The following is a 14,906-nucleotide window of genomic DNA, read 5'->3' as shown; positions in this document are numbered from 1 at the left end:
CTGATCACTCCATATGCAGTTCCCCATAAAACTAGTTACAGTTTTGTGCAGCATGTTTCAAGAGATAAGCTCTCCAGATGTTCTAAGAATAATTCAGTGCACAGAGATTGAATTTAGGTTGAGAGTTGTGTTAGGTGAGCAGATGAATGCTAGCAATATAGACAAAATTATTGTCCAGTCAGTGGTAATGAAGTTAAGTACTGGAGGTAACTTGCCTTTATTAGGCTAGTGAGTTATGGCAAAAAGCAAACCTTGTATAAAGCTCATGGCAACTCTTCTAGTGTTAGAGCAAAACTGAACAAACTTATAATTTTTAGCCATGTGTGGGCTAAACACACCTTTTTTGTTCACCACTTGTATTATAGTGAAAAATTAACAGGATGCATGATGTTGTAAAAAGTTTAATGATTATTTTGTTGCCAGTATATTCATTTAATGAATTTTTAACATCAGGGCCTATCTGTACCCTCATGAGAATCATCCCCAACCCCACCCCTGCTCACACATACACCTCCACCCCTCGTAAACAGGTATGCATATTCATTTCTAACATTTTGAAGTCTTTAGTTGGATTAAAATTTCAAACTGCACTGAAGAATGTTGAATGTGAGGGTATTTAAGGGCTGTTGTAAGGATGTATAGGAGAGGGCACATAAGTGACTGGTAAGACCACAATTAGAGTATGGTTCCAGTATATGGGACCCTCAGCAAGATTACTTGATTTGAGAACTGGAAAAATTCCAAACAAAAGCACGATTTGTTCTGGGAGATTTCAGACAAAGGGTGAGTGTTATGAAAATGTTGTAAACTTTGGCCTGGGAAGACTTAGGTGTAAGGAGAAGAGCAGCTCGACCAAGGGGTATGTTCTGAGCTGTCACTGGAGAGATGGTGTGGAACGACGTCAGTAGATGAATAACGTTGAGTGGTGTTTTTAAAAGTAGGAAGGATCAGAGTATGAAGGTAAAGTTGGAATTCAAGAGGACAAATTGGTGCAAATATTCATTTATAGGAAGAGGAGTTAGGGATTAGAATAATCTACCAAGGGAGATGTTCGATACATTTTCAACGTCTTTGAAATCATTTCAGAAAAGACTAGGGAAACAACTGATAGGGAATCAGCCACCTGGGTAGGTGGCCTAAATGCAGCTCAGTGGTGACTGATTATTTTGTAAAGTGTATATATTTTGTTTATTAAGTGTATATTCCAATGTTAAATTGTGTATGTATGTATGTATATATACACGCATACAAATGCTGACTTTGTCCTGATAATAAATATGGTTCAAAAACTGAATGCAATGTATTTTCAATGGATCATCATTCACAGATATTTCCAGTCTAAAATCACTAGGCTATATTTTTTATGCATATCTTTTGTTTGTATGGCGTCTATTTTATTGCCTTTCTAGTGTATCGGTCTTGCAAGCCAAGAATAACGGCTGAGAGGATTCGTCGCACTGACCCCACGCCGTTCCTAATCTGCCGGCCTTAGGGGTGAGCAGCGGTCGCTTGTTAGGCCCTGGCCCTTCGAGGCCATTGCTCCAGGGGTGGTTATTATTTTTAGTGTATGTATATGCATGTGCTGTATTTGGTCTCTTAAAGAGAAAATGTTTGAGATTAATCAGGCCTAGAATATATTTTCATTTTATCCAATACCACTAGCTATTTTCAGTTTCAAATTGCTATTAATCCTCTGAAATATATATTTTGCCATAAATCACGTGCAGTTTGCAAAGACATTCCGCCTAAATGTTTAAAATTCGTTAAGATACTTGTGTCTCGTCGCATGTACGTATACGTCAGTCATGCCTTCTTGCCATACAGCTAGTCGCACCGGAAGTCGCACTTCGCTCCCATACAGTCAGCGTTCCAGTATTACCTACAGTTCAATGCATTTAACAATAAGCGAGTTGAATCACTTTTGTTGTAGCTGTACTGCCTCATCTGAGGATGGTGATACCTGATACAGGATTTCAAAATTATTCATTTGTCAAAATTTTGATTGTTCAACTGTACATCATTCTGCAAAGCATTGTACACCTCTTCATTCAGAAACAGGTACGTAGATAATGAACATAACCCTATGAAACTGGTGGCTGTTGATATATACATACATACGTCATTATAGACCATCATGCCTTTCAGCACTCAGTCTACAAGCCTCTGTGAATTTACTTTTTTTTTTTTCTTTCTTTTTTTTTTGCTAGGGGCTTTACGTTGCACCGACCCAGATAGGTTTTATGGCGACGAGGGGATAGGAAAGGCCTAGGAGTTGGAAGGAAGCGGCCGTGGCCTTAATTAAGGTAGAGCCCCAGCATTTGCCTGGTATGAAAATGGGAAACTACGGAAAACCATCTTCAGGGCTGCCAACAGTGGGATTCGAACGTACTATCTCCCGGATGCAAGCTCACAGCCGCGTGCCTCTACCCGCACGGCCAACTCGCCCGGTGTGTGAATTTACTAAATTCCGCCACAATCCTTTAGTTGTAACTAGTTCTGAGGCCTCATTTATTTCCATACCTCTTATCTTTAAATAATTAGAAACGTGAGTCCAGCCATCGTTGTCTTGTTCTCCTTCTACTTCTCTTACTCTCCATACCAGAGTCCGTTATTCTTGTAGGTAACCTATCCTTCTCAATTAGCCTCACATGTCCCCACCACTGAGACCGGTTTATATGTATACTTTCATCCATCAAGGTCATTCCTAACTTAGCCTTTATCTTCTCATTCCGAGTACACTCCTGCCATTGTTCCCACCTGTTTGTACCAGAAATCATCCTTGCTACTTTCAAAGCCTGTTACTTCTAACTTATGAATAAGATATCCTGAATGCTCCCAGCTTTCACTCCTATAAAGCAAAGTTGGTCTGAAAACAGACGTATGTAAAGATAGTTTCATCCGGGAGCTGACTAGCATTCTGGGGGAAACAAATATCCTAAATACTTCAAGTAATCTACGTGTCCCAGCATTGTGTCTCCAATCTGACATTCAGTTCTCTTGGATTCCTTACCTACTGACATCAACTTTGTCTTTGAAAGGCTAAGATATTAGACTGCAGGCTTTCAGCACAATCTGCCATTAAGACCAAGTTGTCAGCATAGGCCAGACTGCTTACTACATTTCCACCTAACTGAATCCCTCTCTGCCACTTATGCCTTTCAGCAGATGATCCATGTAAGCTATGAACAACAAAGGTGAAAGATTACAGCTTTGTCTAACCCCTTTAAGTACCTTGAACCAAAAATTCATTCTGCCATCAATTCTCACCACAGCCCATTTGATGCCTTTGATTTATTTTAATAATCTACCCTTAACCCCTATCCCCCCAGTATGGCTGACATATTTTCCCTCGGTACTATGTCGTATGCTTTCTCTAGATCTATGAAACCTAAGCCTATTCCTCTCGTAGGATTTTTCAGTTACCCGGCACATACTGAAAATCTGTTCCTGACCACCCCTCTGTGGTCTGAAACTACACGGGTTTTCATCCAGCTTTCTCTCAACCACTAATTGCACTCTACCTTCCAAGATGACCACTTTGCCGGGTATACTGATCAATGGAATTCCTCAATAGTTGTTGCAATCCTTCCTGTTCCCTTGCTTATAGTGAGGTGCAGTTACTGCTTTTGTCCAGTCAGAAGGTATCTTACTAATATTCATTGCTAATTTTAGCACTCTATGAAGACATTTCATCCCTGCCTTTCCACTATATTTCACCATTTGTATAATTTCATCTCTTCCTGCTGTTTTATGACAATGGAGTTTATTTACCACTCATTTCATTCAAGTGTAAATTCACCAACATCACTGTCCTAGTCTCCATGAGCTCAGTTGTTCACAACGTCACCAGGAAGATTTCCTTTTACTTGGAGAAGATTTTCAAAATATTCCTTCCACATTGTGCAGGGATTCCCTAGGATGTATTATGAGTTCACCTGAATTACCCAAAACACTATTCATTCCTTTTTTTCCCCTTCCTTCCTAAGATTCTTTATTACTGTCCAGAAATGTTTACCTGCTGTTTGACCTAGCCTTTCCAGGTTATTACCAAAATCTTCCCAAGACTTCATCCTTATCGGCACCCTCACATGGTGAATACACTGAGACAGTTCTCATCCTAATTCCTCCAATTGTCGAATCTACCCACATCATTCGCTCATTTACCTGCCTAACAGGATCTGTGTTGTGTGCAGTAGTATTCCTGATGTACAGCCCTACCCTACACTCTGCCCTTCCCTGTTTAACACCTGGCAAGTTCACTTTATATTCTCCTATCTCTTCCTCGTTATCTCCCCTTACCCGAATATCATTTGCTCATTGGATAGTAAAACTTTGAATGTGTCTATGACAGGCTCATGGCCTCTCCCTAGTTATAGGCATCCCTTCTAATGCCTGAATATAATGATGTCTCACGGAGACAGGCTGAACTGACCAATATCCACTTAAATTACTGGTTCTTTACAAGATGTCACTACTGTTGAAATGAGTGCCACCTATAATTTTGGACTGTGTTCAACTTAGTTGAGAATTGATTCTGTTGTGGGGTTTGCACATACTGGGCTAGAGTCTTTTGTTTCTAAGTTGCTACTGCTGTCCGGTAATGTCATTATCAACCAATCAGCCTACTAATTGTCATCAACCAATCAGCACCCAGCTCATCTATAAATACTGTAAGCTTGACTCTCATGGATTTTATCTCAATGTGGCAGTGTGCAATGTTAAGGGGAGGTTGTAAGCCCCATCTCTGCCATGTTAAGTTTGTCAACTTCATGTTCCTTTTTCTCATTAAGTATTTAACCTATTGAAACAAAACCTTACAGATATTTAGATCCATATTTTATCTTTAAATGGCATTTTTGGAAATGTGTGTGTGTAAAAAATATTTTTAATATATTTTTTTAATGTTAAATTTTCAACTTATTTATCTACAAAAACATAAAATAATATTTTTTTTTCAATTTATGGTAAAATCACAAGAAAACATACAATCCTTTTGTTGATCATATTGAATTACTGAAAAAAATTCAGAGTGTTATTGTTAATACTTCCTGAGAAAAAGGAACATTTGTCTCGAAAAAAGCAAAAGTGATGAAAAATGCTCTTAAAGATAAGTGTTACCTTAATGTGCACCACGCCAGTATTCAGGATCATCAGGGTTGTCTTCATCTTCTCTGCCACTTTTCTGGTGTCTTTTTAACTGCCTAGATTCTTTAGAACTTGCTTGAAATTTGGTATCAGACTTTTTCATACGGAAATTGTCCATTTCACAGCACATGCCAATCATGTTTACTTGTGGTTCTATACCCAGTTTTTTCAATACTTTAATCCTACCATTGTTCCCCTCATTGAATACCAGCACAGCATCATATAAACCTATTAACAAACTCCATTTCCCCACAAACACTCTTTTGTACCCTGGTCTAAATCATGTTATGGAACAACTCGGAGTTTTGAGTCCTACCATGCAAACATTTTCGAAGATGATCTGGGTGGGCCAAACAAGGTGTCTTCCATTCTTACCAACACACAGAACTCCCCAGCAAACCACAAACCTCTGAAATAGAAAGGAACTAGCCCAGGAAACCGAAAATATGCCGGATCTCATGAATGGATCTTAAAAGGGGGCGTGGCATTCAGGACACATCGAATTTAAATGACCTATAAATGGTGTTCAGTAAACATTTTCAGCAAAGAAGCATATTATGTACATTATAAATTGGCCTTGAGGCTACCAAAATAACATAAAATCTAAAATTTGATTTTTTAATTACCCAAAGCAGCTTACAACCTCCCCTTAAGTGCGCCTCTCCTTCGAGGAAATGACGATGAGGCTGGGGCAGCAACGAGGTAGGCAGCTAATTGAGTTAACATGTGAACTTGTCTGCATGTGGCGACGGGAAGATACCAGCGTTCCCCTCTAGCATGTAACAGTTAGGGCCTGCTGTGACTATCTTAATTTTAATGTAGGGTTTCCTTATTTTCAGTTAGGTTGTGCCATGTAGGTTTCTAGGCTTTCTACGGACATGGTGTAACCCCCGGTTTGGGTATGATTTCAATTTAAATTTAAGTACATACAAGTGTGTACCTTCGTTTCCCTTATTCACTTTGCTTTCTGATGACTTAAGTTTTCTGCCAAAGATGAATGTAAAACTATTGTTCCGGCGTAGACTCTCATACTCATGGGAGCTGCTTCTCCCTGGTCAAATATCTTCTTGTTAAAGATTGTTTCTGTTTATTAAAATGTTATTGTTGTTGCTTTGAAAAGATTACCAAAGAAAATGAAAATAAAATATAACTTTGAAAATACATTCTAAATTTCAATTTAAAATTCCCTTTCTCTGAAGACCTTAAAAAGTAGTTAGTGGGACGTAAAGCAAATACCATTATTATTATTATTATTATTATTATTATTATTACAGTAGAGTCTCGCTCAACCGACCTTCGCTTATCCGACACTCCGTGTTATCCGACACTGGTAGTCTTAATTTGAACTTTAGGTGGATGCAATTCTGGGACACAGGGTGTGGAGGGTGCGACTGTGGGACAAGCACTGGCAGTCATGCGGTAGGATTGTTCAATGTAGTATTGGTTGGGTGCGGATGTTATAGTTTTCATATCCTCTGTGAGTATGGCGAGTAAACTTAAGAAAGTGATTGTTTTTGTGGAAGACAAGTAGAGTGGGTTAAAGAGACTGGACAAAGGGGAAACTCTCCAAAAAGTGGCTTCAGATTATGCTGTTGGACGTGTTACAGTGGGAGACTGGAAACAACGAGGGAATAAATTGAAAAGTGGTGCTATATCAGAGCAACAAGTGATGCACTGAAAATTAGAAAAAAACAATGAAAATTGTGAGTACGAAAAAGTGAAGCACTATTTCTTTGGTTCACTAAAAACCAGGAAAAGGGCTTGCCAATATCTGGCCCCATTCTGCAATAAATGGCAGTGTATATCCAGAAGGAGTTTAATAAAGGGACCCTAATTTTACTGCCAGTGCTGGGTGGCTTGATTGGTGGAAAAAACGGTACGGCATTGGGCAGCTTAATATCTGTGGAGAAAAACTGTCAGCTAAATTCGATGACGTTATGAAATTTAAAAGACAATTTCAAGAAATAATTCTTGCTGAAGGATTATCCGGTGATCAGATTTTTAATTGTGATGAGAATGGGCTGAATTTCAAGATGCTGACATCAAAACTCTTGCAGCCCAAGCCAAGACGTCTGCACCTGGCTACAGGTATAGTAAGAAAAGAGTACTGCATCTACTGTACAATTGAATTAATAAGTCAATAAATAGAGTCCCGTAAAACATAGTACATAATACAGTATAGCCTTCCTGTTTGTTTTAGTTCATTTTCAAAGTGATTCCGTATTATCCGACATTTTCGGTGATCCGGCGTACTCCAGGTTCCGTTTAAGTCGGATAATCGAGACTCTACTGTATAATTATTATTAAAATTCTCTGGGTGTGTTTTGTTCAGTGTTTGGTCCTGCTGTTTCTTTCCCTTTTTCCTGCCACCTAGTGGTAACTCTGCCTATGGATACTGGTGTGGAATTTGGTGCACCTTTTGCTGTTGTAGATTTCAGAAAACTTGAGGTTCTTCATTTCAAAGATGAGTGTAAGAAGTTCCTTGTTAAATTGTTTACAAGGTTGTCGCACAAGAATCCTTTGAGTGATCCTTAAGCCTCTCGCTAGAATTTGCGGGTAGTGAAAATGCTTTTACTTTCACACAAGGCAAATGACTGTGTATATGCAATTACAACTAAATATTACAACTGTTTTCCTTTTCCGTGTGGACTCAATATAACTTCTGAATTTTCCAGTTTGTTGAAATACGAATTAGAACACTATCAGCGCAATTAACATTATTCATTGTTAATTTACAGTATTCAGTGCATTTTTATGGGTATATTATAGTGTTCTAATTGTTACTAGTGTTCTAGTAGTGTTCTAAGTATTATAATTTGTATGTTGATAGACTGGTAAACTTTAAAAGTTATATAAACTCAACTGTTTGAGATATATTGCCACTCTTGGACCAAAAGCTGAATCACCTTGTTCCTTTCTGCAACTTGGCTATATTAGCCCTTTTTACCTCTGCCAACAATGATTCGATGTCTACACCATACCAGCATATGACATGTAACATAACTTAATGGACTTAATGGATTCTACCTACGTCAGATGTAGGAAGTGATCGTCCTAATGTGATTTGACTGTGTATATGCAATTACAACTAAGTCGGAAATGTTTATTGTGGTTTTCCAGCAGTTGCTACTCTATTGCCATCTATCAGTGAAAATGAAACTCGACTGGGTTATTCGAAGCTGAAAAAATCCACTGGTTCGATGCTGAGCGCATCCTGTACGTGCCATGGTCTTAGCCCATTCTTCAAAAATCATTTACCTCGGCAACGCTACTTCTGATCTATCAAGAAAATGCATCATCGTGATTATGTATACTTGGTGCACAGGTTTCCCGAATAGCAACACTTAAGGTCTACAGCATATCATTATTATAATGTTAGATTGTACAAGAGATTAATTTGACATTCTTTTATTACAGAGAGTGGAACCATTTGTTGATGTTTCCAAACTTCAAATTGTGAAGAAAATTGTACGTCCAATTAAAGAACAAGCTAGCAACGAATCCCGTCGTGTGTGGATGGAAGTTACAGCTGGCCTAAGGTAATTTATTAAATTTTCAGTGCAATTTCAGGTTCCCAATCAATACAATATTTAAATCATTTTCCTGTTTTATTGTGTCAAAATACCAGTGTATTGTAACGACATATTTCCTTTCATTTATCTTCTCAGTCCCCTTCGGTAAACAAGCTAATCTGTGGTTTGGTTGATAATTGATTATAAATTCAGAGGTAACATATATTTACAATATTGATAAAAAAAAAGTTTGATGTTCCTGTTATATACTGGTTGCATGTCTGTGAGAACAATCTTTTTTGTTGTAATGCATTTTCTTCTTGTACGTTTCAGCTCAGTCCTGTAGAAATAATTTTGTAATGGGACTATCTGAATTGTCATTATTAGAAATACATTTATTAAATATTGTGTGTGTGTCTCTCTCTCTCTCTCTCTCTCTCTCTCTCAAGAGGCCTGGCCTGGTGCAGGTCTTTCGAGTTGATGCCGTATAGGTGACCTGCATGTCTACGAGTGTGAGGATGGGGCCCTACCTATGATGAATTCTAATGATGAAGATGGCACATACACCCAGCCTCCGAGCCATCGGAATTAACCAATGGAGGTTAAAATCTCCAACGCGGCCAGGAATCAAACCCAGGGATCCCTGGACCGAAGGTCGTTACGCTAACCATTAAGCCAAAGAGCCGGACGACACAGATGAATAGAAGGGATATCACCGCACAGAATTTTCATGTTTGGCGAGAAGCTCTGAGATAAATAGGGACCTATATGCGTTACGCTTACGATCCTCAATCAGAGTGCCCTGACAAGTGGTCACCGATGCCAGAGTAGTGAGGTGTTGTCCGTGACAGTCTTGCAATGTTTCTGGTAAACTGGCTGAGCCACATGATTAAGGACTCTTCTGTCTAGGCTGGTGATGCCCATATGGCACCCTGGGGGTCGGATGCGGCCTGCGAAATGATACATTGCGGCACTCGGTTGTCTGAGGTTTGCGTTTCAAAATCGTAACTTAATGACTGTTTGGATGTAGTATTTAGTTTTTACTAGAGTGCCTCACAAGTTTACAGTGTTTTGCAGTAGACTATTCATTCTCACTCAGTTTGATATTTTAAAGCTCCATCCTGTTTTACAACAGTGAACACATCTTGAAGTTTGAGGAGAGAGCAAAATAAGCATCCCTTAACTCTATCGTAACAGTGATGAAGATAATGCTGAACAAAAGGTTAAATTGATGACAGATTTATGACACAATAATGGTACCTGCTCCCTGCATGTTGGCTCGCGGGGGACGGGGTGTTTACTGTTAAATGTTAAATTCTTTCTTTAGTGATGGATAGTTTGGCAATTCTAGGTAGCACTGATGTATCTCAGTTATTAGTGCATATTTAAAATGTGGACATGGTGTGTGTGGAACTCAAGGTCTGTGAGTGATACTTTGTCTCAGTAAGATGAGAAACGTCTACAGGGAAAACAGATAATTCAAATCTGAGGGGGAGTGATAATTTTTTAAATATTGAATAGAGACGACAAACTACGGTGCTTTAGTGTGTCTTAAAGTGCTAGCAATTTTGAAGGAGTACAACCTGAAGAGACCTATGACAAACCATTAACAAAAATTTTGAAAAACTTTGGTTTGAACCAAGAAAAAAAATGTGTGTGGTCAGTTAAAGAAGAAACTTTTGCAGCACTAAGCTATTTTTACTAATGAAGCTACCAAGCAAATTGGCCGTGTGGTTAGGGTTGCGTAACTGTGAGCTTGCATTCGGGAGATGGTGGGTTCAAATCCCATTGGCAGCCCTGAAGATTGTTTTACATGGTTTACCATTTTCACACCCGGAATTCTGGGGCTGTACCTTAATTGAGGCCACGGTCGCTCCTATCCAAATCCTATCACTTTTCCATCCTTATGTTGCAGAAAACCTTCAATGTGATAGGGTGATATTAAACTACTAGCAACCAGGTGAGTTGGCCGTGCGGTTAGGGTTGCGCAGCTGTGGGCTTGCATCCTGGAGATAGTGGGTTCAAACCTCACTGTTGGCAGCCCTGAAGATGGTTTTCCGTGGTTTCCCATTTTTACACCAGGCAATTGCTGGGGCTGTACCTTAATTAAGGCCACAGCTGCTTCCTTCCCACTCCTAGACCTTTCCTATCCCATCATCGCCATAAGACCTATCTGTGTTGGTGGACATAAAGCAAATAGCAGAAGAAAAAAACTACCAGCAAAAAAGAAATCAAGCTAAACATGGAGGATTTGTGCTGGCATCTTGCATTGTGACTTATCGGCTCACTAAAGTTAAAAGATCCATTAAGTGATGGTGAGCCAGGCTGAGTGGCTCAGACGGTTAAGGCGCTGGCCTTCTAACCCCAACTTGGCAGGTTCGATCCTGGCTCAGTCCGGTGGTATTTGAAGGTGCTCAAATACGACAGCCCCGTGTCGGTAGATTTACTGGCACGTTAAAGAACTCCTGCAGGACTAAATTCCGGCACCTCGGCGTCTCCGAAGACCTTAAAAAGTAGTTAGTGGGACGTAAAACAAATAACATTATTATTATTATTATTATTATTATTATTATTATTATTATTATTATTAAGTGATGGTGAATTAATTAGGAACTGTGTGCTAAAGAATGCAGAAGAATTCAGTGAAAATAAGATAGCAAATACATTTCAGAACAGACTTACTAAGAGGTTGGAAGACATCAGCAACCATGTATCTGATGTCTTTTACATTATCTCCAATTGCTCTTGTATCTCAATTGCTCTCAGTTGATGCACATACACTGGATGCAAGTCTGTTACTGATACAGGTAAACTCCATTATACACGGATTCGTTATCCGTGATTTCGCACATACGCGATTTTCGTTTTAAGTCTAGTGCTGCCATCTGTTAACAGTATGTGGAAGCTGTAATGCCTTAAGGCGGGTACAGACATGCGTGCCGAACTCTAACATACACTACGTCGCGCACCAAGGTTAAACGGGGCAGGCACATCTCTACGCACATCTTCCATCGTGTTTGTCGAGACGTGAATTGTCAGTTCCGGTCAGTAGAGCTGTGATGTTACATTTGACGGGTTTCATATTTAAAATGTCGAGTAACAGGAAAGAAAGTGTCCCTGTCGAAGGAAAGAAACGTGTACCAAAATAATATTCGTTAGAAACAAAGAAGTTTTGGATCGCTATGAGAACTATTCGTGACAATGTGGAATGAATTCGAGAAACTGCTCAGTCTTCTACTAACATAAATGTGACTAGAGTGACCAAAAGTCGCTCGGAAACGATGGAGAGAATGGATTGGATTGAGCATTACAACCAACAACACATGCCTCTCTCTAGAGTTGCTATTTAAGCTAAAGCCAAGAGCTCATACGCAGAGTTTAGTTTATTATTGTCTGTTTCAGTGTTCAACTTTGAAGTTATAAATTTTGCATTCGCTACTTTCATGTCTGTTACTTCTAACTTATGAATAAGATATCCTGTGTCCACCCAGCTTTCGCTCCCATAAAGCAAAGTTGGTTTGAAAACAGACTGATGTAAAGGAGCTGACTTCCTTCTCATAGAACACTGTCGATCGCAACTATGAGCTAACTGCATTAGTTTTATACTACACCTTGCTTCAATCTCACTATATTACCACCCTGCGAGAACACGCAACCTAAATACTTAGAATTATCTACCTGTTCCAGCTTTGTAACACCAATCTGACATTCAATTCTGTTGAATTTCTTACCTACTGACAATAATTTAGTCCGAGAGGCTAATTTTCATACCATACTCATTGCACCTATTTTCAGGTTCCAAGATATTAGACTGCAGGCTTTCGGCACAATCCGCCATTAAGACCAAGTCGTTAACATAGGCCAGACTGCTTACTACATTTCCACCTAACTGAATCCCTCCCTGCCACTTTATTCCTTTCAGCAAATGATCCATGTAAACAACGAACAGCAAAGGTGAAAGATTACAGCCTTGTCTAAACCCTGTAAGTACCCTGAACCAAGAACTCATTCTACCATCAATTCTCACTGCAGCCCAATTTTCAACATAAATGCCTTTGATTGATTTTAATAATCTACCCATAATTCCATAGTCCCCCAATATGGCAAACATCTTTTCCCTCACTACCCTGTCATATGCTTTCTCTAGATCTACGAAACATAAACACAGCTGTCTACTCCTCTTGTAACATTTTTCACTGACCTGGCGCATACTGAAATCTGATCCTGACAGCTTCTCTGTGGTCTGAAACCATACTGATTTTTATCCAACTTCCTCTCAACCACTGAATGCACCCTCCCTTCCAAGATGCCAGTAAATACTTTGCCTGGTATACTAATCAATGAGATACCTCGATAGTTGTTGCAATCCTTCCTGTCCCCTTGCTTACAGATAGGTGCAATTACTGCTTTTGTCCAATCTGAAGGTACCTTACCAACACTCCATGCTAATCTTACTACTCTATGAAGCCATTTCATACCTGCCTTCCCACTATACTTCACCATTTCAAGTCTAATTTCATCTATTCCTGCTGCTTTATGACAGCGGAGTTCATGTACCATCCTTTCCACTTCCTCAAGCGCAATTTCACCAAGATCATTTTCTTCCTCCTCATAAGCTTGATTTTTTGCAACACCACCAGGAAGATTTCCTTTCATGTTGAGAAGATTTTCAAAATATTCCCTCAACCTGTCCAGTGATTCCCTGGGATCTATTATGAGTTCACCTGAATCACCCAAAACACTATTCATTTCCCCTTCCTAAGATTCTTTATTACTATCCAGAAAGGTTTCCCTGCTGCTTGACCTATCCTTTTCAGGTTATTACCAAAATCTTCTTATGACTTCTTTTTGGATTCAACAACTATTTATTTCACTCTGTTTCTTTCATCTACGTACAATTCCCTGTCTGCATCAGCCCTTGTTTGGAGCCATTTCTGATAAGCCTTCTTTTTATGTTTACAAGCTGCTTTCATATGAGTGTATACATAGACCATGTTAAAAATGTTATGCAATTTTGCATTCCATGTCATATCAGAAGTAAAGTTTTGAGGAGGGATTTCTGAACCATTTTTTATTAAAAAAGGTTTAAGACAAGGAGTCTGTTCATCACCATTACTTTTAGTTGTGCATTAGAATTTATAATAAGGGAATGGTATCAACCCAAAGAACATAAAAGTGGGAAGTTCCAAACAAAATTTAAGTCTAAACTGTTTAAGATTTGCTGATGACCTTGCTCTATTGTCCAACAATATTCAGGAAACTCAACACCAAATTGAATTTCTACAGGAAATAGCACAAAAAAATAGGTCTTACAATATCCTTTGAAAAACTGATTTCATGTTTACACATCTTCTACTGGTAAATAAAATAACAATTGATGGGCAAGAAATCAAAATTGTTGATAAATATATGTGTTTAGGAGAAATCATAACTTATAATTGTAATGAGAAACCAGTTTGGCAAAACAGAATAAATAAATTAAACAAAGCCAATTATATATATATAAAAAAAAGGTTATTGATAGCAGCAAAATTAAAACATTATAAAACAGTCACAAAGCCAGAAAATAACTTATGCTAATGTAACCATTTTTAAAACTACTAATACAGCTGAAACAGACAAAATACTTAAGACAGAAAGAAGAATAATTAGAACATGCATATATAACCCTTTGAGTGCTGGCTGAAATTGCTTGGTACAGTGCTGAAAGTGCCAGGCCCAGTTTACTAAATATGCAGAGGTTTGGATAAATGTTCATAATTTTTAAACTACTGAAGTTAGTCACGTGAATCCTGTTTTTGGAAGGTGCTCAACATTCCATTCTCCCATTTAGCATTCCAAAACTTTAAATATAATTAATGACGAGTATGTGAAAAATCTATAACTTTTTTGATTTCTTTTTTTTTCAGTTTGGCACTAAATATGATGTTTCAGTCTCATACTCAAATTGAAAACACGGAATGGTTCATAATTGACAGAAATGTGACATTTCATCCATCTGTGTTCTTTTAGAATCGGCAAATAAATTAGCAAAGTACTATATTGCATGAAAAAACACTATGAAGGAAGACAGCTCACTAACTACGAGAAGAGAATGAAACAAACCACAATATCACATTCCAACATTCACATTACACAAAAGTTTTAAAATTCACATTTATGCCCTGTGATCCAGCAATGCAACGTCATCAGCATATAATATGGCGTCTAGGTGTTTGAGGCGTCTATTTATTGATATTGATTCCCCAT

At 38.6% G+C, this 14,906-nt stretch overlaps 1 protein-coding gene across 2 annotated transcripts in view; it reads left to right on the top strand.

Annotated features, from left to right (window-relative positions):
* Positions 1 to 14,906, top strand: part of LOC136864045 (oxysterol-binding protein-related protein 9) — an 830,446-nt gene that overhangs the window by 791,567 nt on the left and 23,973 nt on the right. For both annotated transcript variants that reach the window (XM_067140573.2, XM_067140572.2), the window contains one exon: positions 8,563 to 8,684. In XM_067140573.2, coding sequence (XP_066996674.1) covers positions 8,563 to 8,684 — 122 coding nt within the window. The remainder of the gene's footprint in view (positions 1 to 8,562; positions 8,685 to 14,906) is intronic.

The sequence above is a fragment of the Anabrus simplex genome, chromosome 2 (assembly GCF_040414725.1).
Source record: "Anabrus simplex isolate iqAnaSimp1 chromosome 2, ASM4041472v1, whole genome shotgun sequence".
Taxonomy (NCBI): Eukaryota; Metazoa; Arthropoda; class Insecta; order Orthoptera; family Tettigoniidae; genus Anabrus; species Anabrus simplex.
Note: the sequence above shows the minus strand (reverse complement) of the source record. Positions and strands in the feature narration are given on the sequence as shown.